Source organism: Lemur catta, chromosome 2 (genome assembly GCF_020740605.2).
Source record: "Lemur catta isolate mLemCat1 chromosome 2, mLemCat1.pri, whole genome shotgun sequence".
Taxonomy (NCBI): domain Eukaryota; kingdom Metazoa; phylum Chordata; class Mammalia; order Primates; family Lemuridae; genus Lemur; species Lemur catta.
The window spans coordinates 17844675-17868872 of record NC_059129.1 but is presented as its reverse complement, the minus strand read 5'-3'; the positions used below and the strand labels follow the sequence as shown (position 1 = coordinate 17868872).

Genomic DNA, 24198 nt, shown 5'->3' with positions numbered 1-24198 from the left:
GCAAGTCCAGCTTACTGCAAGGTTCAAGGTTTGAAGACAAACCACAGTGAACTGAAAATGAACCCTCTCAGCCCTACAAAGGAACCGAGGAGGCGACGCCTCTTTCAAACCAGACTACAACGCGTTGACCTTGATCGCTAAACACCACACCTATTGCACACTTTTTCAAGAACCAGCACTCTAGAGACAAAATCAGTCCTAACTTTAAATGACATATCGACCAACTTCAAACACAAATGTAAAACGACTCCTTTACATAACAGGACATGATTATAGGTTCAGGTTTCAAGAGACCTTCAAAGCCCGTAAGATTGCAGACTGGGCTATTCAGGTGACTATTGCACAAGCCCTGCCAAATTCAAGCTTTTCTCGACAATCCTACCTTCTCCCAGAACAGAAGCAGGGTGGCAAGAGGTGGCACTTACACGTCGAACAGTGTGCAACAGCTCAATCCAAAGATGCAATTAAATCAGTGAATGGAGAAACGGGAGCTGAGATTGCAGATCACGTTCTAAGCCTCTGCATCCTATTTCTACGTGAAACAGGGCCTGCATGCTGTTAACAAATCTAAATAGATTTTTATTTGTGGCTAATATTGAGGGCTGCCGTCGAGCGGCTTCATCTTACCGGTTCCTCTGCTGAAGCAATATTAAATACTCATCATGTTTCTCATCAAAGTCTGTCACCATGTCCTTAGTGTAACCCTGAAACGAAGAAACAAAGCAGTGTGATATCGGAATGCAGGGAAGCACTGACTGAGAGCCCAGGGCCCTGCCACACAGGCACAAGAAGCCGAGAGGCACAGGCTGGACTGTGACGAAGGCCCAGCTCCCCGGGTGCATCACTCTGGCGACCTAGAGCCCCAGAGACTGTCTGATGGCCTAGTGGGGCTTAGGCATGCACAACTTTAACAATCTACGAAAAGGAGAAGGTCAACTCCCCAGTCTCGCTACTGTATCCTCCTCCTGTGCCCTGTAAAGTCAAGGGCTCTGACAATGTTTGGGCTTTACTGTTTTCTCAACAGTCATCATTTAGTTATCTCAATTGTCATAACCAGATGCAACTCAAATCAGTTGTTTAAAAGGGGATCTTATTTTCCCCTTGCCATTGCAAGAGAAGTGCAGGTTTATGTTAAACAATGCAGTCATTACAGAAATATCTGACCCAGAGAGCAAAGGCACACTGGAGGTGGACATTTGCCATTCTGCGCCTCTTCTTCTCACAATGGGGCTGTGGATTTCCATCAAGGAACCATTCAGCCCCTTTGAGTTCATTGGCTTCCTTAGGTGCCCTTGAAAGTGCCTTTGTGCTCTTCTTCGGTCACATGACCTTGGCCTTGCCAATCAGCATGGTGCTTCCCCCAGCCACGCCGAGTCACTGTTTCAGGAATGAACCACAATCCAAGTCAGCCCTAGGACTTTGCTGATACTCTTGGGAAAGAGTGGCACTCTTTCCACTCGGGTGCTGAGCCAATGAGATGCAGGCCTGGAATTATGTGAGTGTGAAGCCAATAAAAAAGAGAGCAGATCCAAGAGACTGGAGAGAAACGGGTTGCTAAAGACATCATTTGAGTCCCTGGATCCACCCATGCATGAAGAAGTATCTGGACAATTCAGTTATTGCTTTAGAAGTTTCAGCTGAGTTTCTGTCATATGTAGCCAAAAGAATTTTAAGTAATATGCCATAATCTAACCATCAGAGATAACCTCTATTATAATTTATTACAGCCTTAAAGAGGGATAATTAATGTGTAATGAATGTATATTTAAAGTGGACATATACATATACCAGTAAAACCCCTGTTATAATTTGATATCTATTCCTCTGAATGTTTTTCTTTGTTCATAATATACATAAATACGTATCTATACAAAAACATGTATATTCTTTTAAACAAAAATGGGATCATACTATAAACAATGCTTTGCAATTTGCTGTCTCTTAAATAACTTTTTGCCAAGTAATGGATTAAAGATACAACATCAGCTTGGTACCGGTCACAAGTTATAGCAAGAGAGGGATTAAGTCTTAAATGGCAAGTAGGACATTTGTAACAAATACAATTTGTGTAGGAATCTTAATGATTATTATGGGGAGAAGAGAGAGAGGAAAAAAAGAATCCCCATTATTTCTCTTCTTAAAAATCTCACTTTAACCCAATTATCTTACTAGAACCCTACCCAAGGGTGACTCAGGACCCCCTTAACTAAATGTCATGGTCCTTCTCCTCATCCTTCCCAACTGCTGCAGGCCATGGGGAACTGCTAACCCCAGATTCTCTTCCTTGGCGCCTGCAGGACTGAACGAGCCTCCGTTCCATCCCATGTGGCTTTCTGCCTGTGCCTTCTCCGGCCACCCTTCCTCCTTTGCCCTTGGTTGCAGACAGTCAGTATCTGTCTGTCTGTCTCTCTCTCCATCTCACCTGTCTTGAGTCTCTCTCCCTGTCTTCACTCCTCCCTCTGATTACAAGGAAACAGGGCCCTCTGGATGGGGAGCCCAGACAGTCACTCCTAGTCCAGGGATGACAGCCTGGTTCTCCTTTCTCCTGGTTGCTGCCATTTGCTTATCTCACCCTCTGCCACCCCCACTTTCCCTCCCCAACACCCCTCTCTCTAGACCCACTTGGGAAGAGGATGTGGTACCCTCATCTTCTATCCTGATATCTCTGAAACATCTGAGTTTTACTGGGGCTTTCCTGCCAGCCAGTCTGGCCAACTAGGAAGTGAGCAATAACAAGAAAGAGTGATATTATGAAATTATAAGAAATTTTTTTAAGAAAACCAAACTAGCAATAAACTTTCTCTACTCTTTTATTTTCCTTGCTTCCCAAAGAAGTTACTCTGTCCTCTCCTGGGACTGAGCCCTGCCTCACCCTGAGTGCAAGAACAGTACATGAGACCTCAGCCCTCGGGAGAGCTGCCTTGCAGGGTGCTGGGTCTGGGGAGGATTCTCAGTTCTTGCAGAATAACAACACGTGTATCGTGCGAACAGTTTATGCAGCATTTCCAAATACATGATTCTTCTTTGATCTTCACAGCAGCCCTTGAAGTAGTTATTATTACCCCATTTAAGATACAAGGAAATCCATCCCATGCATCTTCCCGGAACGCAGATCCTACTCCATGGCAATTTACATAACCATTTTGAAATATTAAAATGACCGTTGCTATATTATGGTATGGAATGAAACATTTGATGACATTTTTAGATGAAATATGGGACTTCAAAGAGATGTCAGCTTGTGCTGGGCTGCCCTGGGCTATCACCTCAAACCCTCCAGGGAATGCATCTATTCTTCTCCATCGGGAGGGGGATGTCACCAGAGAGACCTGAACAGGAGCATCCATCCCCACTTCTTACCAGCCCTGTGATGTGCATATAAATCACCTGGGAATTGTGGCAAATTGCAAATTCTAATTCAGGAGGACTGGGAGGTGCCCACGTCTGTATATTTTTTTTTTTTTTTTCCTAGAGGCAGGGTCTTGCTCTGCCCCACAGGCTGGAGTGCAGTGGTGCAATCATAGCTCAATGTAACCTCAGACTCCTGGGCTCGAGCAATCCTCCTACCTCAGCCTTCTGAGTAGCTGGGACTACAGTCTGTGCCACCACACTTGGCTAATTTTTGTTTGTTTGTTTTAGAGATGGGGTCTTGCTATGTTGTCCAAGCTGGTCTTGAACTCCTGGTCTCAAGTGATTCTCCCATCTCGGCCTCCCAAAGTGCTGGAATTACAGGCCAGCCTGTAATCCCATGCCTGGCCGCAAGTCTGCACCTTTAACAAGCTCCCAGCTGATGCCCATGGACCACACTTTGAGTAGCAAGGCCCTACTAGCCAATCTTATTTCTCACTATTCACAACACCCCACCTCCAGTCAGATTATCTTTGAACTTGAGCTACGAAGAACATGAGTTTTGGAGTCCAGGCCTAGCTCCAAGTCCTAATACTGCCACTTAATTTATCTGTAGAATGGGGGCAATGCCAGTACTTGTCTGGTTGGACTTTTCTTTCCCTTACAGGGTTAAGCATGGGATGGATACATTAACAGTGGAAAGGTCTTAGCACAATACCTGGTGCTTACAAAGTTCTCAATGAACGTCGGTTACGTTCTCATTTCTAGAGCTCCAATACTGAAATAGCACTATCCTAGCCCCTCCCTCCCCACCCCATGCTTACTGCTAACCTGATGCCTCAATCATTCTATTCCCTTTTCCAGAAATCCACCCCATCTCCTCCAGCCTCCATTCACAGACTTTCCAAGACCCAGCTCATTCCCAAAGTCCCCATGAAACCTTCCCTTGCCATTTTCCACCCCCCCCAACTTCAGTTCTTTCTGAAACCCTGCAATTAGTATTAGATTATACACAATACAGTGGGAAATAGGATATAATTAAATGCTAAGTTGATAGCATTTAACTATATATATTGCTCACTAATTATCTGGGGATTCGGAGACTCGGGGTGAGTCTAGAACTCTGCTATTTATCTCCTCTGAGCCTCAGTTTCCTCATCTGTAAAAAAGGGATAGTAATAAGGTCCACCTCACAGGGCTGCTATAAGGATTAACTGGGATAAAAATAGAAGCAATTTGAGACCTTTTTCTTTCTTGCTTTTCTTATCGATTCCCCAGTTGGATTATAAATTCCTGGAGGGCAGACCCATAGCATGGGGCAGGGGAAGGAGAAGGAATATTGCCTGGGAGCCTGGCTCCAGTCCGGGCGTCACCACTGTCCAGCTCTGAGATGGTAATTGCTAAGGTTGACTAAGTACTTACTACATGCCAGGCACTATTATGACCCCTTTCCATGCATAATTTGGTTAATCCTCATCACAACCCTGGTCAGACACCAGACACTGCCTCTCCCTGGCACGGCACCCTTCATTGTACTGAGGATTTACTTCCTTATCTATGGAATGGAGGTATGAATACTTAAGGCACCCGATAAAGGGTGAGGACCCTGTAAAATGCCAAGTTTATCATCAGTGTTTTCCAGCAAACATTTACCTAGTGCTTACTGCGAGGCCGGCCCCCTTACATATGCAAGCAGGGCTTAACACAAGCTCTGGCCCCAGTGCATGTTCAGACACCAACTTCCTGCACAGGTTGTGCTAAACTGGCAGTGTAGCCCCCATTGATGTCATGTGTGGTGTGAATGGTACCTCCTGCCATTGTGCGACCACAGGCTGCAGCTGCAACCAGCCAAGCACCCACACACTGTCCAGGGGGCCCTGCAGAGGGTTCTGGAACACCCATTCAATTGAAAGCACAAGGGTATTTTTCTGCAAAGAGAGTCCATAACTTTCATCAGATTACCACCTAGGCCCCCCAGAAAGAGACAAATAATTATAATAAAATGCACAAAATGCAATGCCAAGGGTCTGAATAAGGGGACCAGGAAGGCCTCTGGGAGCACAGCCAGGCCCTAGTCCTTAAAGTCATCTTCAAAGCCACGATCCCTTTCCCACCCCACATCTAATCCATCAGCTCCATGTGAAACCTACGGTATATCCCAGTCTGACCGCTTTTCCCCCCTCCCCTCCCATGCTGGTCCAGGGACCTGACCGGACTCCTGCTTTTGCCTTTGCCCTTGCAGTCAGGGAGACCTGAAGAAATGTGTGTGGAATCATGTCACTCCTCTGCTCAGGGTCCCAAGTGGGCTCCTGTCCCACTCAGTCTAGGACAAGGCCCTCCCAATGGCCATGAGGCCCTGCACACGGGGCCTCCACCCAGTCTCTAACCCACCTCCTACCACACCACACTCCTCCTTACTCCAGTGTCTTTAACACTCCCATGTCCCCACCTCAGGGCCTTTGACCCATCATTCCTTCTGCTTGGAATTCTCTTCTCCCAGGAAAATGCCCAGATTCCTCATCTCCTTCAAGACCAAGCCCCAATAGTCTCTTCTCAGTGAGGTCTCCCCTGACCACCCTATTTAAACTTGCAAGCTGTGCACACACTGCCCCCACTCCCCATCCCCCCCAACACAATGTCTAGTTTATCTTATTTATTATGCCTCTTATTTATTGGGCTGTCCCCACACTAGAATGAAAGTTCTATGAAGGCAGGGAGCTTTGTCTGTTTTGTTCATGGTGAATTCCAAGCCCCCAGAACAGTGCCTGGCACGCAGCTGGGGCCCTCAAAGAAAAGTGGTTGAGTGAATGAATATGTGGGAGACATTTGAGCTACCTAGGCAACAAGAAGAGGGAAGGGCATTCCAGGCAGCAGGACCAGCATGTGCTAAGGCTCGGGGGCCTGAAAAAGCAAACAACATTCAAGGATGGGCCAGTAGCCGGGTCAACCAGAGTGGTGGGTGCTGGGGAAGAGTGAAGCACAACAAAGGGTTTAAGGAGTTTGGATGTGACACAAAAGCAAAGTCTCATTGTCCTTATAGTTACCCTTATCGTCCTCATCCCCAATGCCAGCCCCAGAGAAGGCATAGAATTTTATCAATGGCCATGTTATTAATTCTCTCTCGTGGGAAAAAAAAAACTGGAATTGGAATGAAATGCCAAAAATCAGTACTTAAAGACGTTTGACCGACTGCACATTTCAGAGATCACGTACTCCTCTGGGGCCAGACTATGGGAATTCTCCTAAACGGGGCTGATTTAGTAAGTGCCAGCGCCATTAACAGGCAGCTGAAAGCACAGTGCTGGTTTCCAGGGCTTGAGAGCACAGGGACCTGACCCTGCTGGCATCAAGTCCCCGCAGAGAGCACTCGCTTAGAATGGGTTAATAATGAGGGCACAAAGACACTGTGTCTGGGGGCACTGCATGTTCCCAGAGCACTGTCACACACCCAAGTCACTCCATGCCCCCCCCGCCTACCCCCAAACTCTGCATTCTAACTGAGGGATGATTTTTGAGTGACAAGACTCCAGGTTACAGGGGCCCAGCTCCTCATGTCGCCTTAGCTGCCACTTATCATGGCCTCCATGGGTGCTTATTTAATTCCCACAATACTCCTATGCTCTAGGATCATCCTCCCCATTTTGCAGAGGAAGAAACTGTGCCTTTGAAAGCTGAAGCCAATTGCCTGAAGGCCACAAAGCCTCTCGGGAGACAGCGGGCACTGTTCTGGTTATCACCTTGATTTTCCTTTGGGAAACCACCTCTCCTACGCTCTCAGTCCATGTGGTGTGGGTGGAAATAACACTCCTGTATTGCAAGGGTGGACCTAGGCCTGGCCAGTGTATTCCATCCCCCCAGCCTTGTGATGGTTTAGGGCTTGGCAGGCCTCCCAAGCTAGGCCAACAGACTCAATTCAGTGATTGGTTGAATCTCCTGGAAAAGTCCCTATCTCTCTTCTCCTGGAATTATTAGCTGATATGAGCCGAGAACTACTAGGGAAGAAAGGAAGATGTCATTTTTTTCACACACAAAGGAAGAAGTCATTTTTATCAACTTATTAGGGTCATTATTATGAACATCTTTATATGTTCCACGGAGAAATCTGCCCCACAGTGACACCTACATAGGGGCAGCAGAATTGGGGACAGTGAGAGCCAGACCACATAGAAGCCAGATTATTTTAACAGTGGTTAATTCCCGTATCCAGCTATGCCTGAAGCCAGCGCTATCTTGGACTTTCCAGTTACTTGAGCTGATACCCTTCCTTTCTTTGCTCAAGCCAGTTTGGATTGTGTGTGTGTGTGTGTGTGTGTGTGTGTGTGTGTGTGTATGCGTGCGCATGAGATTTACACCTGGCTGAGCTCGGGGTGGTACAGTGGTAGAGCTAATCCTCAGTAGTGTCTGAATCCAATGTCCGTGCCATGTCCAAGAGCTTAGAGAAGCATTTAGTAGAGGATTAAATGATACCTCAATAAATGTTCCTAATGGCCCTAAGCCCACAATAAAAAATGACCCAAATACATCTTGTGGTGCAGAACTCCTATTCTTCCTTCAAAACCCACTCCAAGTGCCAACTCCTCTGTTGTGCCCGTGATTCTGCTGTGTCCCAGTCCTCAGTGCATATTAGTTGAATGAAAAAGTGTGGTTCTGAGCCTGCTTTTTACTGTGTTTGCTAATGTATCAGATGTACTCCCATCCCCAAAAAAGGAACAATACTCTGCAATGTGCCTATATTGCAACAGAAGCCAAGCAACAAACACCTAAAGCAATGGCTGATACTGCCCCCTAGAGGCGAAACAAAACACAAAACACTGCAGCAAACATTTGAGTTTCTCAAGCCCTGAGGTAGACATCCTAAGAAAATATTACATTCTGGGTATCTGTGCTTTAAAATACTGAAAAAAAATAAAAATAAAAAAGAAAATATTACATCCTATGCACACACCAGATGGATAATCAAAGGGAGAGTTTGGGCTATTTTTCATATACCTTAGACTTACATTTATTACTACCCTACCTGCTATGTACCATTCTTGACTTCTACCAAGATTTTATACTTAATTTCAGGGTTTATAGAATATCAATGCAGAATCTAGGATCCCAGGACACAGTATGCTATAGTTGTATGAAAATGTTTTTCTTACATAGCTATCTATCTAAAAAATCATTTTCAATCCATATCTGATAGAAAATAATTAGCATTTCTTTTTATACTCAGAAAAGTTTTCTTGGAAAACTGCGAAGTGTATTATAAACTATCTTGTAGGCTGGCAAATATAGAAGATTTTTAAAAATCTTGAATGAGTTTATTTTAAAAAGGAAACTTTATATTAATGCCATAAATGGAAAACCATTATCACTTGCCAGAAGGTAACCGTAGACATAAATACAGACCTACTAAAACAGGAAATGTTTACATGCCACCTCTAAGGCGGCAGAGGTATGAAAAACACACACTGGGAAACACAGTGCCAGAACTTCCACATTCGCACAACCCTGCGAGGTGGGCGGCGTGGACTTCACTTTACACATTCGTTCCTTCATTCACTAGCCACTCAACACCTCCTCTGGCCAGGCACTGATCTAGGTGCTGGAGTCACAGCAGTGAACACAGCAAAGTCTCTGGTACCAGGGAGTTCACGTTCTAGTGAAAGAAAACAGACAATTAAAAAAGGAAAATGCAATATGTCAGCTGGTGGTAAGTGCTACGGGGAATAGATGGCAGGGAGGGGCTGTTTTCACCAGGGGGATCAGAGAAGGCCTCTCTGGTGAGGTGACATTCAAGCAGAGACCTGAAGGCCATGAAGGAGGTGCACCCTCAGGGTATCTGGTCAAAGGGGGGTTCCAGGTGGCAGGACCTGCAAGGGCCAATGGGTGGGAGCGCGCTGCACGTTTGGGGAAGAGCTCAGAGGCCAGCGAGGCCAGAGCAGAGTGAGTGAGGCAGACAGGTGGGAGGAGGAGGGTGGGACAGGTGGCCAGAGGCTGGCGGAACTTGCAGGCCACAATGAGGACTCTGGCCTTACACTGAGGGGGCCAGGAAGCTACTGGAGTGTTCTGGGCAGACCCGACATCATCTCGCCTAGGTTTTAAGCGAGTCCTGAGTAGAGAAGGGCTAGAAGGTTCAGACCCTTTCTAAAGGGCCTGCCGGTAGGAGGGCGGAGGCAGCTCCCACCCTCCTCCACGAGCTGGGAGGAGGCTTAGCCCTGAGGCAGTGCAAACAGTGCAAACAGCCTCCGACTATTAAGGAGGAAGAAAGGAGAGGAGCTGCTTTCGACCTCCCAGGCTGGTGCTATTAGTGAAACTGATTTAGGGCTGTTTCTACCTGTCAGAGCCTCTCAGTCTGGAAGGACTGGCCACTTGGGCTGACGGGGGGAGAGAGGCAGCCACAGTAGAATTTTCCCTCTGCCAAGCTCTGCCTCCATCCAACTGCTCTGCATCAGAGAACTCTTCCTGCTAAGGGAATGAGCCTCCCAACACAGGGCATCTAGCGCCAGGACCACACCTGTCTCCACCGGCCCAGTAGGTGGGGCGGTCTTGAACAGATGCTCAGGATGCTCAGGCACGCCCCAGGGACTGCCACCAGCCCCCTGAAGAGGAGAGAGCACTCCCTTCTAATTTAGCCTACAAATATTACCTGAGCTTCTCCTATGGGTCGGGCCACATAAGGGCTAAAGACAGACATGGATGAATGTAGTCTGGCCCCACCACCCTTCCCCAAATCATTTCCATCTTCCCCATCCCCACCCCATCCCAACAGCCGCGTAGCCTTTCTGGCTATTTCTCTTCAAGGTCATTGCTGTGAACTAACATAAATCTTAAGTCCCCCAGCTGACTGAATGGACCCCCTCTTGGCCAAGGAGACCCCAGCAATACCCTAAAGTTGAGTTGCTGGTCATGAGAAGGGAGGTCAGACATGTCTCACCATGCTGCCTTCCCTTCTTGGAGATGTCCTTTGTTACTCATTAACACGCCTAAGGCTATGCAAGACAAAGCTTTTTCTTTTTGAGACAGAATCTCACTCTGTCGCTCAGGCTAGAGTGCCCTGCTATGGCATCAATATAGCTCACTGCAACCTCAAACTCCTGGGCTCAAGTGATCCTCCTGCCTCAGCCTCCTGAGTAGCTGGGACTACAGGTGCGCACCACCACACCTGGCTAATTTTTTCTGTTTTTAGTAGAGATGGGATCTCACTCTTGTTCAGGCTGGTCTCAAACTCCTGACCTCAAGCAATCCTACTGCCTCGGCCTCCCAGAGTGCTAGGACTACAGGCATGAGCCACTGTGCCAGGCCAAGACAAAGCTTAAACCACACCTGCAGGTCCTCAATTTACAGATCGCTTGAGTCTGGGTATATGTCTGGTGGCTTGTCTCTGATTAACAGAATTTCTTAACTTAAAACATTCCAAGCTTTTAGACAAAGCTTCATTTCCTTATGGTTAAATGATCACAAATCAAATAATCTTTAAACCTGCCTATAACCTAAAAGACCCTGCTTTGAGATGTCCTGCCTTTTCGGGCCAAACCAATGTATGCCTTCCATGTATTGACTTATGCCTTTATGTGTAATTCCTGTCTCCCTGAAATGTATCAACCAAACTGTAACCCAACCACCGTGAGATTGCTTGCTCAAGGCTTCTTGGGTGTGGCTCTCTGGGTTAGGGTCACACATATTCAGCCCAGAACAAACCTCTTTACACTATTTTACAGAGTTTGGGTTCTTTTCAATTGACATTGCCCTTGCTGTTTCCCCTGCCTACAATGTTTCCCCGCTTGCTCGAGGGTGAGCATGTTTGGCCTGTGTATCCTCTTCCGGGGGCCTCTACCCCTGTCCCCAGCCTCCTCACCCTGCTGCCCTTCCCAGCCCCTGAAAGCATCTCTTTGTGCATTTGTCTGTGGCGCCCCACCCCCCATCAGGACTCCAGACGCACCAGGGCAGGGACGGTGCCAGCTTGTTCACTGCTGTATCTCCCAGCACCCGACCAGTTCCTGGTACACACGAGGAGCTTATAAGGTATTTGTGGAAAAGAGGGAACAAGGAGGAACAGAAGGAAAGGGAGGAAGACAAAATCCCTGGCCTCAAGGAACTTGGAGTAGAGGGTTGGAAGTGGAAAATCAATTGCTCCAGTGCAGTGTGGCAGGTCAGAGGGAAGGACCTGTGCCATGTGGGGTGGTGGGGAGAGCAGAGGGCCTGGCATTGCCAGCAGGCCTTGGCGGGCTTTGCCGAGGAAAGGACAAGGCACTGGATTGTAAAGGAGGATAGGGGAGGGCCTGGGCTGGGCAGCAGGGCATGCCAAAGGGGAACAGCATGTGCAAAAGCATAATGCCAGGAGACCCCTTGAGGCTGTCTTGGGGCTGAACCCAGGGGACAGCCAGAGGGACCTGGCTCTGACATTCTAGGCCTGCTTTCCACGTGATGAGGGCAAAGCCTGTCTGTGCTGCTGAAACCTCACACTTAAGTCTAGGGCAGTGCAGCAGGGTTCAGGGGTCTCAAATTGGATTTACTCTCACGTACTACAGTCAGGATTTTTGCCATATGAGATAATGTTGATCTGGGAACATGAAGGCGACAGTTTAGTTTCCTCTCGCTCCCATCCCCTCCCTGAGCATCTGGGACTACGTTCCTTCCACCCTCACCCCCTCCTTTCTTCCCTACCTTCCTTCAGATTTACTGACACCTCCTAGTCCGTGCTAGGGCATGTCCTAGCTGGCAGTCGAGTGAGGAGGGCAGATTTTAAACAAATAACCCCACCACCGCCACCAAATGTATGACGTCAATGCCCTGGAGATGGGGGTTGGGGCAGGGGTGGATTTAACAGGGAGGTCAGGCAAAGAAGCTTCCCTGTAAGTGTCAACAGAACCAACATCTGAGGTATGCACAGGTTAATTAGGGGAGGAGGGGGAGAGCGTTCTAAGCAAAGTGGACGCATGCGCCAAGGCCATGGGCCAGCCTAAGTACTGAGCATAGAAGGGACAAGGAAGGTGGGTGGGACAAAGAGACCAGGGCCTGACACAGGCAGAGTGGCCAGACCACAAACACCAGGGGGCCACAGCAGGAGTATTGCTCTTAGCCCTGGATCTGTGGGAAGCCACACAGCCTCACTGGAGTGGAAGGTGGGAGTTGGAATTAAGGGGTGGGGTGGCCGAGTCCGGGTACCGGGGAGCAGGTGAGAGGCGTCAGCAGCGTGAAGGGCCAGGGAGGAGGGACTTCGAAGGTGAAGGCACAGGGCTTGGTGATGGGTTGGGAAGAAGAGGCGAGGGAGAGGGGGTACCAAGGATGACCCCGGGTTTCTGCCCTGCGTCATTGGAGGGACGGAGGTTCCTTTCCTGGAGAGGCGCAGGCTGGAGGAAGGGTTGGGACATGTCGTGGTGAGGAGCCTCTGCAGCCCCCAAGAGGAGCAGTTTGGGTGCTGGCGGTGGGTGTACAGGTTCGGGGGTCAGGGCTTCCTCTCTGCGAGCCTCCATCCCAGGCTGGGTCCCCTCTCCCTCAGCTGTGTTCCCGAGGCATTTCCATAGAGCCTGCACCGGAGCACTTATCACAGGCACATGGCCAGGGGCTTAGGTGTGGGAAGTGGATGCTGCGCTGCGGGGCCCGGATCACTCATGCCTCAGCTGCCGGGAGTGCAGATGGCTGGTGGCTCACTGCTGTGTCCCTTCCCAGGAAGAAACCTGTCTTGCCCAAGGTAATGCCTGCTCTCCGATACTGGCTGATGCCAAAGGTACAAAGACCCCAGCTCCTTGCCTCAGCTGAGGGCATTTCTGAAGGGCCACCCATCCCCACCCAGGATCTGTGGGATCCCTGGGGCCTGCCTCACAGGTCAACTCCTCCCTCCACCCCTGCTGTCCTCACCCCCCAGGTATCATCCTGAGAGCCCTCCCCAGTACACGTCCTGTGCACGCATCTCCAGCTCAGAGACTGCTCCCTGGGGAACCCAAGACAGCACGTGGTTCCACCCTGACCATGAGCTCCCAGGGCATGTTGAGACTGGTTACACCAAAGGCCACTGATAAATGTATTCAGAACTGGACGGACAAGCCTGACATCCAGGACTTCCTGCAATGATCCTGAATTCAAACAGGCCAGACCCAAGTCCCAAATGTACAATTAATTGGGTCACAGGCTGCAATTTTAATTCTGAAGTATGGTCATTATGGAGGTGTGTGACATATGGTCCTCAACTCCTGCGTTTTCATTCAACAGCTGAGCCACCAAGTGGGGTGGCCAGGACTCTGGGCCGCGAAGCCAATTTAGGAACAGCAACCAGCTCTCGGGGAAGAGGCCAGGCGTGCAGACTGGGGGAGTTGGTGTTCGATGGTGCTGCTCTATTTTCAGGAAGGAAGGAAGGGATTGGGAGAATCTTGTCAGCCCCCAAAGTAGCGTGTTCCCAAGAGTGGAACAGCAGCACACAAATGCCACGGTTTCTCAGCCTCCTGAGGATGCCTTCCTGCCCATAGCCCTGCCGATGTGCTTTGTTCTAAAACACAGATCTCGGTGGCTTCTTCATTCAAAACCTGCAAAGGCTGGGAAGGCCAGTTAACAGAGCACTTTGGGGAGCAACGAGGCAGTATCCACTAAACCAGACAAAACCACACCCTGCATAGCCTCAATCTGCTCAGACCCGGCCATTTCACTCCTCAGAGTCCAGCCTAGAGAAAGTCTCACACAGGAGCCTGGGGAATAATGTGCAGAATGCTAGTTGAAAGCAAACCTTATGGCCAAATAACCCACAGCCTGTCCATCCCAGGAAATACTATGCAACAGGTTAAAAAAGAAAAGAGCAGATGACACCAAGCACAAATCTCCAAGACACATAGTTCAGGAAGAGTGGGCAAGTTGCGAGTTACAAAAGTATGTTGCAAAACGATACATCCAGTATGATACACCACCTATGGTAAAAAAAAAAAAAATACATTAAAAAACCCCCACATATACTTTATGAGTATACTCAGGCATATAAATGCACAGAGAAAGGTCTAGAAGGATATATGCTAAGCTCATGGCAACAGCTGCTCCAGGAGAGGATTATAGAGGGGTAGGAATTAGCAAAAGGAATTTTAGCCTTATCTGGAAAGTTACAAATAATTTTTTATTTTTTTATTTTTTGTTTTATTTTATTTTTATTTGAGACTGTCTCACCCTGTCCGCCCAGGCTAGAGTGCCATGGTATCAGCCTAGCTCACAGCAACCTCAAATTCCTGGGCTCAAGCAATCCTGCCTCAGCCTTCTGAGTAGCTGGGACTACAGGCATGTGCCACCATGCCCGGCTAATTTTTTCTATATATTTTTAGTTGTCCAGATCATTCCTTTCTATTTTAAGTAGAGACAGGGCTCACTCTTGCTCAGGCTGGTCTCAGACTCCTGACCTCAAGCGACCCTCCTGCCTCGGCCTCCCAGAGTGCTAGGATTATAAGCGTGAGCCACCGCGCCCGGCCACACACCCACTTCAGAGCCTTGTGATAAAGTAACATAGTTCCACTCTTGCTAAAGCTAGGTTGAGTTTATTTTTTTTAACCAAGTCCTAAAATATAAATACCTACCTTGCAGAGTCACTATAAGAAATAAAAGTAATATGTGAAAAACCCTTACCTCAGCGCCTAGCCCATGAGAAGTAACATGCAATACATGGTTGCTAATATTATTATTTTAATCAAGCCACAAGGACATAGTATTACAGGAACTGGACAAATTAATCATCTTTTCCAGTCATCTAAATGACTCTTCCCGGGAAGGGTGGCATGCCACGGGGTTCTGTCCTTGGTCCCATCCCAGGCCATAATTTTATCAATGGCTGGGTCTGACTGCTGAAGCTGTTCATTAAGTCTGTGGGTGACATTCAGACAGGAGGTACACGGAATAAACTGGATGACGGAATCTGAGTTTAGATCAATTTCTTCAGGCTAGAGATGGAGGAAGACCAGTTTGATAAAATGCATTATGGTCAAGATAAAGGTCCTATGCAAGGTGGGGGGCACTGGAGGGAAGTGTGGCTTGAGCAGAGTTCATGAGACAAAAGACAGGGCTTTAGCTGATGTGCTCAGTATGAGCTAACAGAATGGAGTAGCTGCCAAGATCTACCACCAGCACAGCACGCACAAGGAGTGTGTTAAAGACATTTGCTCAGACTAAGAGAGAGGAGGGGAACTAACATGTTTGAGTACCCATAGTGCGCCATGCCCCATGTTGAACACTTGACATCCACTGTTGCAATTAACACTCTTGTTAACCCAATGAGGTAGGTATTATTATCATCATCCCCATTTAACAGGTAAGGACACTGAGGCTGAGACAGGTGAAGAAACTTGACCAAAGCAGTATAGAGCAGTGGCAGTATTTGAACCCAGTTCTTACTAGAAAGGGCACTCCATTCCTATATTCTACACTGATCAGTTCGCAGTTGGAATTTTCCATTTGGTTCTCAGACAATGTACTTTCAGAGAAAAATGAACTTGTCTAGATGAAGGTGACAAGGAAGGTGCAAACTCTTAACAAGAAGTCACCTTGAGAATGAATCAAGTTAGGAAAACCAAGAGCAAGTACACACATCAGCCTCTCCTACGCAAGTCCACAGAAATACCATTTAAAATCTATGACAGCATGGGACAATAAGGAGGGGTGCCACTGGCAGATTAAAAATGTTGAGGCATCCCCAAGAAATGGATGGCAGACAGAATCAGACTAATGCACAAAAAACAGAGGCCAAAACAGAAGCTAGGAGGGACTGCCATGAAAGGTGGAGGTGGCCCTGGGCTGTTCCAAACCCAGAGGCGGTACATTCTCCAGGGAGGGGTGAAGGCCCCAGGTTAAGGGTCAGAGAGATTGACTGAGAACTCTTGTGGGCATTCCAGGAGGTGGCCCTTTAATCCAGCTAGCCTTTGGGAGCTCTGACCATGGGTCTCTGGGACAAAAAGGCAGGATATAGCTAGAAGGAAAAGGGAGATCTTGTGCTCACAAGATAAGCTATTAGCATAACACTTCTTGCAGCATGTTCTGCCCCGGCTAATTTTTCTATTTTTTTTTTTTTTTTTAGAGATGGGGGTCTCACGATGTTGTCCAGGCTGGCCTTGAACTTCTGGCCTCAAGGAATCCTCCCACATTTGACTCCCAAGGTGCTAGGATTACAGGCGAGAGCCACTGTGCCTGGCCTTCAGTGGCTTTTAATTGGAATCCAACCATGGTTAATTCATTGGGTTAGGGGAGGTATCAGACTATCTCCACTTGTCAGATGAGGAAACTGAGGCTCACATGTATCTGGCAGTCATTGCCCCTGCCTCCTTACAAGAGGGGAAGTCAAGTCACAGAGAGGGTAAGGACGCAGGCAAGGCTCCTCCTCTCTAGCTCTAAACAGGCAGCAGGGTCCTGGGAGATCCTGGGGGAGAGGAGAGAAAGTGACATGTTCTCGCCACTTTGCACAGAACACAGGGAATCAGCTTGGCCCTGCACTTGCTGTGTTAACTGAGGCAAGTCATCTTGCTGCTCTGAGCCTAGATTTCCTCTCGAGCAAGATGAGGATATTATTGCTCACCTCGCCAGAGTATTGTGAGGAGCAAGTAAGACAATGGATGTGAAAGCAATTTTTAACAATTGTGCAATCTGTCCATTTTACTGTTCCCATCACCCAGTGGCCATGATGTGGACGGTACGTGTTTTTCACCTGCCCCCTATCCTGTCCCGTTTCTTCTGGCAACAGTTTCCCGATTTTCCTCTGGGAAAACAACCCTTCCTTCCCATAAGTTTAGCATGGGATTCACCCCAGCCTACCCTCGTCTCCAGGATGAATACACAACCCTGGACTGGCCTGCCAGTCTCAATCTAGGGATGTGGCTAGACTGTCACCCTTGGAGAATGCTCTCTTTTGCTGAAGTTGCTGAGAGAATTACACTAATGACAGGAAGGGGAAGGGAATTACACTAATGACAGGAAAGACAGGAGGAGGAAGAAGCACCTGTCACTTATTCAGGGCTTACTACATGTCAGGCACTGTTCTAGACACCCCTGACTGCCCACTGAGGAGGGTGCTGTTACTGTACCCATTCTATGTAGGAAGAAACTGAGGCTCAGAGGTGGTTAGGCTGCTTGGGTAGGTGATGAGCCAGGATTCGTCCCCAAGCCTTCTGGCTCTAGTGCCTGAGCTTTCCCCTCCAGGCTATCTGGCCTCTCTGCTGCAAGCCTGGGGCTCCTGGTGGCCATCTTGCCACTGAGTGGGAACAGCCTGCTGGAGGATGGATCTGCCATAGGAGAAGGCAGAGTTGAGAGGGACTGAGTCAGAGCACCTAGATCAAGCCATGCCTGATGTCCACCCCTGAACTTTTCAGTTAAGTAACGCAACAGATTCTCTTTTTGGCTGAAGCTGGTTTGAAGAGGGCTTCTATCACTTAAATAGAGTCTGAGAGACGTGGACTGTGGACCCTAACAAAGTTGAAGTCACAGAACCATTAGTTCTTGTCAGACTTGGGGGACCACAGAGGAAACGGTGGCCCAGCAAGGGGAGAGGCAGTCCAGAGGCAGCAGCCTGGACTGGAGCCGACATGGTCGGGCACTTTTATGACCCTTGTGCTGCCTCTCCAGAGGTGTCCCCAGACTAAGGGACAGTTTTCACAGGGGTGATTTTAGCCTGGAGAAATAACTTTCATGAGTACCTTGCAGTAAACTCCTCTTAGTAACATTCTTTTTACTAATCATATTGTATATTCCATAAAGTGATTTTGGCGGGTGGAGGAAGGAGGTAAAGGGAGACACTTTAAAGGCAATTTCATGCCTAAGATCTAAGGATAGAGAAAACTTTGATGATGCTCTACTGAAGGGCACATTGCTTATCCAAAACAGACGTGGGAAGGGGAAGCTGTCAACATTATCTCTTTCTGGTCACAAATTGCAGTTCTCTGATGGGTTCTTCCTAGAGTTTAATCTTGTGCTGGAAGCTAAGCTGATACCAGGAAGGTTTTAGACATGTCAATCTCCTGCCTGGCATTTTATCAGAAATTGATTCTCTTTGCTTTTCGAGGCTGAAGCCTTGGCCTTGTTGTTGTTAAACTTGGGATCCGGGCACTGTGTTTGCATACATGTCTCCTGCAGTGCCCAACCTGGTTGCAGGGGTCCCGGAGTCGACTGGGGATTAATATGCAAGCAATTCCGACAGGGAGGGATTATGTATCATTCTTCGATCCACCAGAGGGGTGAGGAACCCTGGTCCAATCCATGTCCTGCTCTTTCTTGGCAAGATTTCTCTATCTCCGACTTTGAAGGGATTAGCTTTTTAAATGGGCTGTTTTGCCCCTGCCAGTCCTAAATTATAATCCTTAACATTTATTGATCTCCTAGTATGTACTAGGCACAGTTCTAAGCACTTTAAACTTACGAACTCACCAAATCCTTACTGCCGCCCTGTGACACAGGTTCTGTATCATCTCTACCTTATAGGAGGGGAAGTCAAGTCACAGACAGGGTAAGTAACTTGCCTAAGTGGCAGAGCTAGCCTAGCAATCCAGGCTGTTCACAGGCTCAACTGCTTTGCTGCACAGCTTCTAACCCTGCCATGTGACCTATTTGCCCTGCATAAATCAGAAGCTGTCAATGTTACCACGGGCCCAATTTTCCAAGTTCTCAAAGCTACAGAGACCAAGACCTCAAGAAGCAGAAAGACTGACAACAATAATTTCCCAACAGGGAATGCATTTGGCAATTGGATCTATAATATATTTAGTTCTCCTCTGCCCAGAAATAGGAACTAAAAGGTTTCATTCCGGTAAAAGTGCAGACTTGGACTGTCAGCTGTCATATCAGGCTCTTTGTAATGCAGCACCAGCAGCTCACATTTCCTTTTTTTCTTTCTTCCTTTAAAAAAAAAAAATTAAACAAAGCAATTGAGATCTGTAAATATGGACAGGAAAGCTCCTGATTCCCCAGAGGCTGAAGATGCAAGAACACTGAGAACTGAGCTGAGGAAAGGGAAGGAAGTGTCTGCCATTCACTTGCTAGTGGAGTCTGACACTCACAGTAAAAGTCATCAGTCCCACTGGCCTCCTGCAATCAGCCAGGACAGGTGCTCTGAGTTAAGGGCCATGAGCGATGGCTTGCAGAAATCAAGGTAAACTTCTTGGCCAGGCATGGTGGCTCATGCCTGTAATCCTAGCACTCTGGGAGGCCCAGGCCGGAGGATTGCTCAAGGTCAGGAGCTCGAGACCAGCCTGAGCAAGAGCAAGACTCCGTCTCTACTAAAAAATAGAGAGAAATTATCCGGACAGCTAAAAATATATATAGAAAAAATTAGCCAGGCATGGTGGCATGTGCCTGTAGTCCCAGCTACCCGGGAGGCTGAGGCAGGAGGATTGCTTGAGCCCAGGAGTTTGAGGTTGCTGTGAGCTAGGCTGACGCCATGGCCCTCTAGCCAGGGCAAAAGAGCGAGACTTTGTCTCAAAAAAAAAAAAAAAAAAAAACAACTTCCCTGCTCCCACCCTCTCTGAGACTAGGGAACAAACTATACGGGTGGCCACTAAATTGCTCCATTGTGGGTACCTCGGCCAAGGACAGCCACACCTGAATCTGGCCAGCCTTCTACGAGTTGCCTGGAACAAAAAGCTCTGCCCCTTTCATGCATTGTTAGGAGATAAATTGGAAACATCAATTTAAATAAAGCACATACTCTTTCATCCATTAATTCTACTTTTAAAAATTTAACCTTTGGCTATTCCTGCACATGTACACAAAGATATCTGCTCTAGAATATTCTTTAAAGTATTCTTATAGCAGCAAAAGACTATGAATTGCCTAGATGTTCATTAATTGGGAACTAGTAATACATGTATGCAATTATTTAGTAGCAAAAACTGATCTGAACTAAAGTGGAATTTATAGCCTTTATCCCACTTAGTAGGAATATTCATATTTTGCTGTATGTATATTAATGTATTTGATTATAAAATGCTTTTCTGGGCCCTACTGGGATGGTATTACTTTCTAAATCTAAAAAATGAAACAGATTTGGCCCTAAAGGTTTCAAATAAAGGATTATGCTCCTATACATCCACAATGGAATACTATGCAGCCAAGAAAAGAATGAAGTTTATCCACCTATCCTACTATGGAAGGATGACTCCAAGACATGCTGTTAAATGAAAAAAAAAAAATCAGGAACAAAACAATGTGTGTTCTATGCTATCACGTTAAATAAGGGAGGAGGATGGATAGGTGGGTAAAGGAGATAGAACATATTTGTTCTGCATAGTTCCATAGCTGTAGAGTATTTCTGGAAGGACACATAAGAAATTGATTACAGTGGCTACCTCTTGGGAGAGGAGGGGATGGCTGTCAGGAGTATTGTACCCCCCGGATACTCTTTAGTATTGATTAGCCAGGCCAATCAGCCTCTATCTCTGGCTTCTGACCTGGGCTTATAAAGAAGAAACAGTTAATAAAGAAGAGCATCAAGACAGCAACAAGGTACAGAGTCTCAGAAGTGACAGAGATGGTTGTCCAGATAACCTCATCCCTGGAGGCACTCTGGATCCTGGGCTCCCACCTTTGCTGTGTTCCCCTGAGATCTGTCTCCTTCTTTGCTTAGGAAAAATGAAGGGAGTCTCTAGTCTTGCACCAGAAGTCTCTGCTAACAGTAGGAAGTTGTTTGTGTGTGTATGCGCACGCACATGTGCATGTACGTGCATGCAAAGGGAAGGCTTAGAAGGCTTAACATTTTCTAGGTGGGTGAGTTAAATGACTTTTGCAATCCTTTACAAAGTCAGCTCCGCAAATGAGTGTGCTGTCAAGAGCATTTTTTGGAATCTCCAATCAACTGCAAATGATGGCAGTCCATTATCATGGGAGGCTCTCTGAGTGGTTAAGAATGGGGGATCGGGGACTAGCCTGCCTGGTACCCACTGGCTTGGGGACACACAGCCAGGAAGCAGGAAGGCTGGAGTCAGCCTACGGTCCAGCTGGAGAGAGGGAGGCCCCTTTGGTAAGAAGTGCCGTTGTGCTGCCTGTTCCCTGTTAATCTCTCTGCTAAAAGCTATATGCTCTGAATCTGCAGTTCTGCAACCCCTGGGCCACAGAGCTCCACCACTAACCCCTGTCCCTGGTCCGTGGAAAAATTATCTTCCATGAAACTGGTTCCTGGTGCCAAAAGGTTTGGGGACTGCTGCTCTAAATGACATACCTAACGTTCCTGTGCCTAACACTGTGCCAGGTACTTTAATATGTTGCTGCCTTTAATGTGAACATCAGTTCTCCAAAGGGGCATTATCAAATGAGGTGAGAGGGTCAAGACACTTGTCCAAGGTCACACAACTGGTACTTGAGGCAGAGCTGCTTGACTCCAGGACCTGATCTGCTGCCCCCACAGCACATGGTGGGTACTAATTCATGGAGTCACCAGGGGCCTCTGTGGCTCTGTGCGGTAGGAGGACATGTCCCCAGTGCCACACCCATGACTCCCACAGCACCCTGGGAACCAGCATGGATGTTGTGGGGACGGACTGGATGATGAATAAAGATTTCTTCCTCCTCTGCTATTTCCTTTTCTTATTTTTTTAACAGTGCCTGATAAATCTACTTCCTAATGATTTTTGAGTAAACTACAATGACCACAATTTCAAAATCATTAATAATTCATGACCAAAGGCCATAAACACTATATAATCTCCGCAGGCAGGAACCATGAATACTTGTTAGAGACGAGGCTGAGAATATTTTTACCAGGTGAACTGAAAATATCTACCGACTTTAAGCCAACCTCCAAAAGCTACATCTTCCAGAAGTGACAGAGACCTTTCCATCACCTCAGTTCAGGACACCTCTTCTGAGAAGTCTTCTCTCCCTCCTCTGACACCCCCTGGAGCTTTATCTGGGAATCCTCTGTGATGTTTGTCATTCTCTTCTTTGACTTATGGCTACTGGTATCTGTGTGAGGGTAGGGGAGTGAGGTGTCCTCGGGGCCAGGCAGGTCATGCACAGTGCGCAGTGTAGCCCCAGGGTCCAGAGCAGGGGCTGCCTGGGTGAGTGCCGCACGGATGAGCACTGGGTCTCACCCATGGCTGCACTTCGGAACCACTTGGGGGGACTGCAAAATTCTGATGCCTGGCTTGCACCCCCAGAGGTACTGACTTAACTGGCTTGGACGCCTGGACATTGGGATATTTAAAAGCTGCCAGGTAATCCTAATGTGCAGCAGTTGGTGACCCACCAATGTAAAGCACTCAGCACAGGACCTGGCACAAGGTGGGCGCTGTGTCCCTGTTCACTGTGGAGCAGGTGTCGGGGGAGGGCAGGGATGGCAAACTACGGGGCCCCCATCTAATGGGGACAGCCCTACCAACAACAGCCATCGCCCACTGGTGTCATTCTCCATTTTTCCAAAGAAGCCAGAAGTCTGCATTTTTATGTGAATTGTGGACACCAAATTTTTAAAAAATTATTACAGGGTATGGGCCAGATACAACGCATCTTTGGGCTGAACTTGGCCTGGCAAGCTTACTGAGAGCAGTCTCACCCTCCCTTTGCTGTGTCGGCCTGCACAACCTCACCACCGAAGGAACATGAAGTGTGTCCCTGGCTGCTCGCTGCAACCAGCTCTGGGAGAGAGACAGCTTGTCTTTTCCCTGCCTTTCGTGGTGCTATAGCCTGATCTATACCTGGCATCCTGTGTAAGGCACGGAGTGCCAGGAAGCCCAGATTCCACAGACAAGGGCGGGGGAGGGATGCCGTAAGATGAAGTAGGTGGAAAAGCCAAGTGATAATATATCAGATGAGAGTCCCAGCAGCTTGCTAGTAGTTTTTTTTCTATTGTTTTCCTAACCAAACAAAAGCCTCATTGAGAGAGTCAGCACCTTCTTTTTCAGAAGGCCCAAAACCATCTTAAATATTTTTCAGGGTTAAGCCTGGGTATTGTGATAAACAGTTTCACTCTCCATTTTCTCTCACCTCAAGCACTTTTCAGAAGAGGAATGATCTGAAATGCTTTCAGGCGACCAGCATGATGGGAGTTGCCACAAAAGTGGCAATTAGGGAAGCCCTGTTGCCAGAGAGACAAAGAGAGACAGAGACAAGGGCAGGGTATCTCAACTAGTTCCCCACCGTCTTGCTCTGTCGTTTCCCAGCTCATTTCTCTCTCTCTTTTTTTTTTTTTTGCTTTTTTCTTTTTTTGTAAAGATGGGGTCTCCATGTGTTGCCCAGGCTGGTCTTGAACTCCTGGCCTTGAATGATCCTCCCACAGTGCTGGGATTACAGGCATGAGCCACCGTGCCTGGTCCCCAGTTAATTTCTTAATGTGGGCAAATGGGATGCTGCTATTCTGTGACCAAAGGCCTGGGGTCAGTTTAATTGATTCATTCCTGGCTTGGGGGCTGGGCTCTGCCCTTGATCAAAGAAGTGAGGGAGGCCTGCAGGCCTGTGCTCACTTTTCCAGCTCCTCCACCTCAGGGTCTCTGGAAGGACTTTGTGGGAAGACAGACACCTGCTACAGAAGAAATATCCTTACTAGAGGGAGTGGGAAAATCCACACAGGCTCAGCCTCTAGACTGCCCACTGGAGCTGACATTTTAGATCTGTTCAACAGCACCAGAGTTCCTAAGCCTTCTCCCTGCCCTCCTCCCAGGTGGGCCAACTAAAATAAGAAAATCCACACTGGCTGTTCTGGCTACAGCTGAGAAAGGAAACAACAGGAGAGAGGGTGGACGCCAGAGCAAGGCGCACGAGGCCCTTTGCAGACCAACCCAATGTACCTCCTAGGAGCTGGCTGGGAGCTGGGAGATGGAAGGAGAAAGGCTGAGTCCTGTTGGCATTTTGGAGCCCCTGGACACAGCTAAGCCTGACAAATGCCCTTTCATCATTGGAATTACGTCACTTTACAATAAAAGGGTCAGT

At 47.8% G+C, this 24198-nt stretch overlaps 1 protein-coding gene across 8 annotated transcripts in view; it reads right to left on the bottom strand.

Annotated features, from left to right (window-relative positions):
* LOC123632509 (katanin interacting protein) overlaps positions 1-24198 on the bottom strand; it is a 167964-nt gene that overhangs the window by 123312 nt on the left and 20454 nt on the right. For 6 of the 8 annotated variants that reach the window (XM_045542850.1, XM_045542851.1, XM_045542845.1 and 3 more), the window contains exon 2: positions 628-704. The exons of the other annotated variants lie outside the window; for them this stretch is intronic. In XM_045542850.1, the coding sequence (XP_045398806.1) occupies positions 628-704 (77 nt within the window). The remainder of the gene's footprint in view (positions 1-627; positions 705-24198) is intronic. 8 annotated transcript variants of the gene reach the window in all.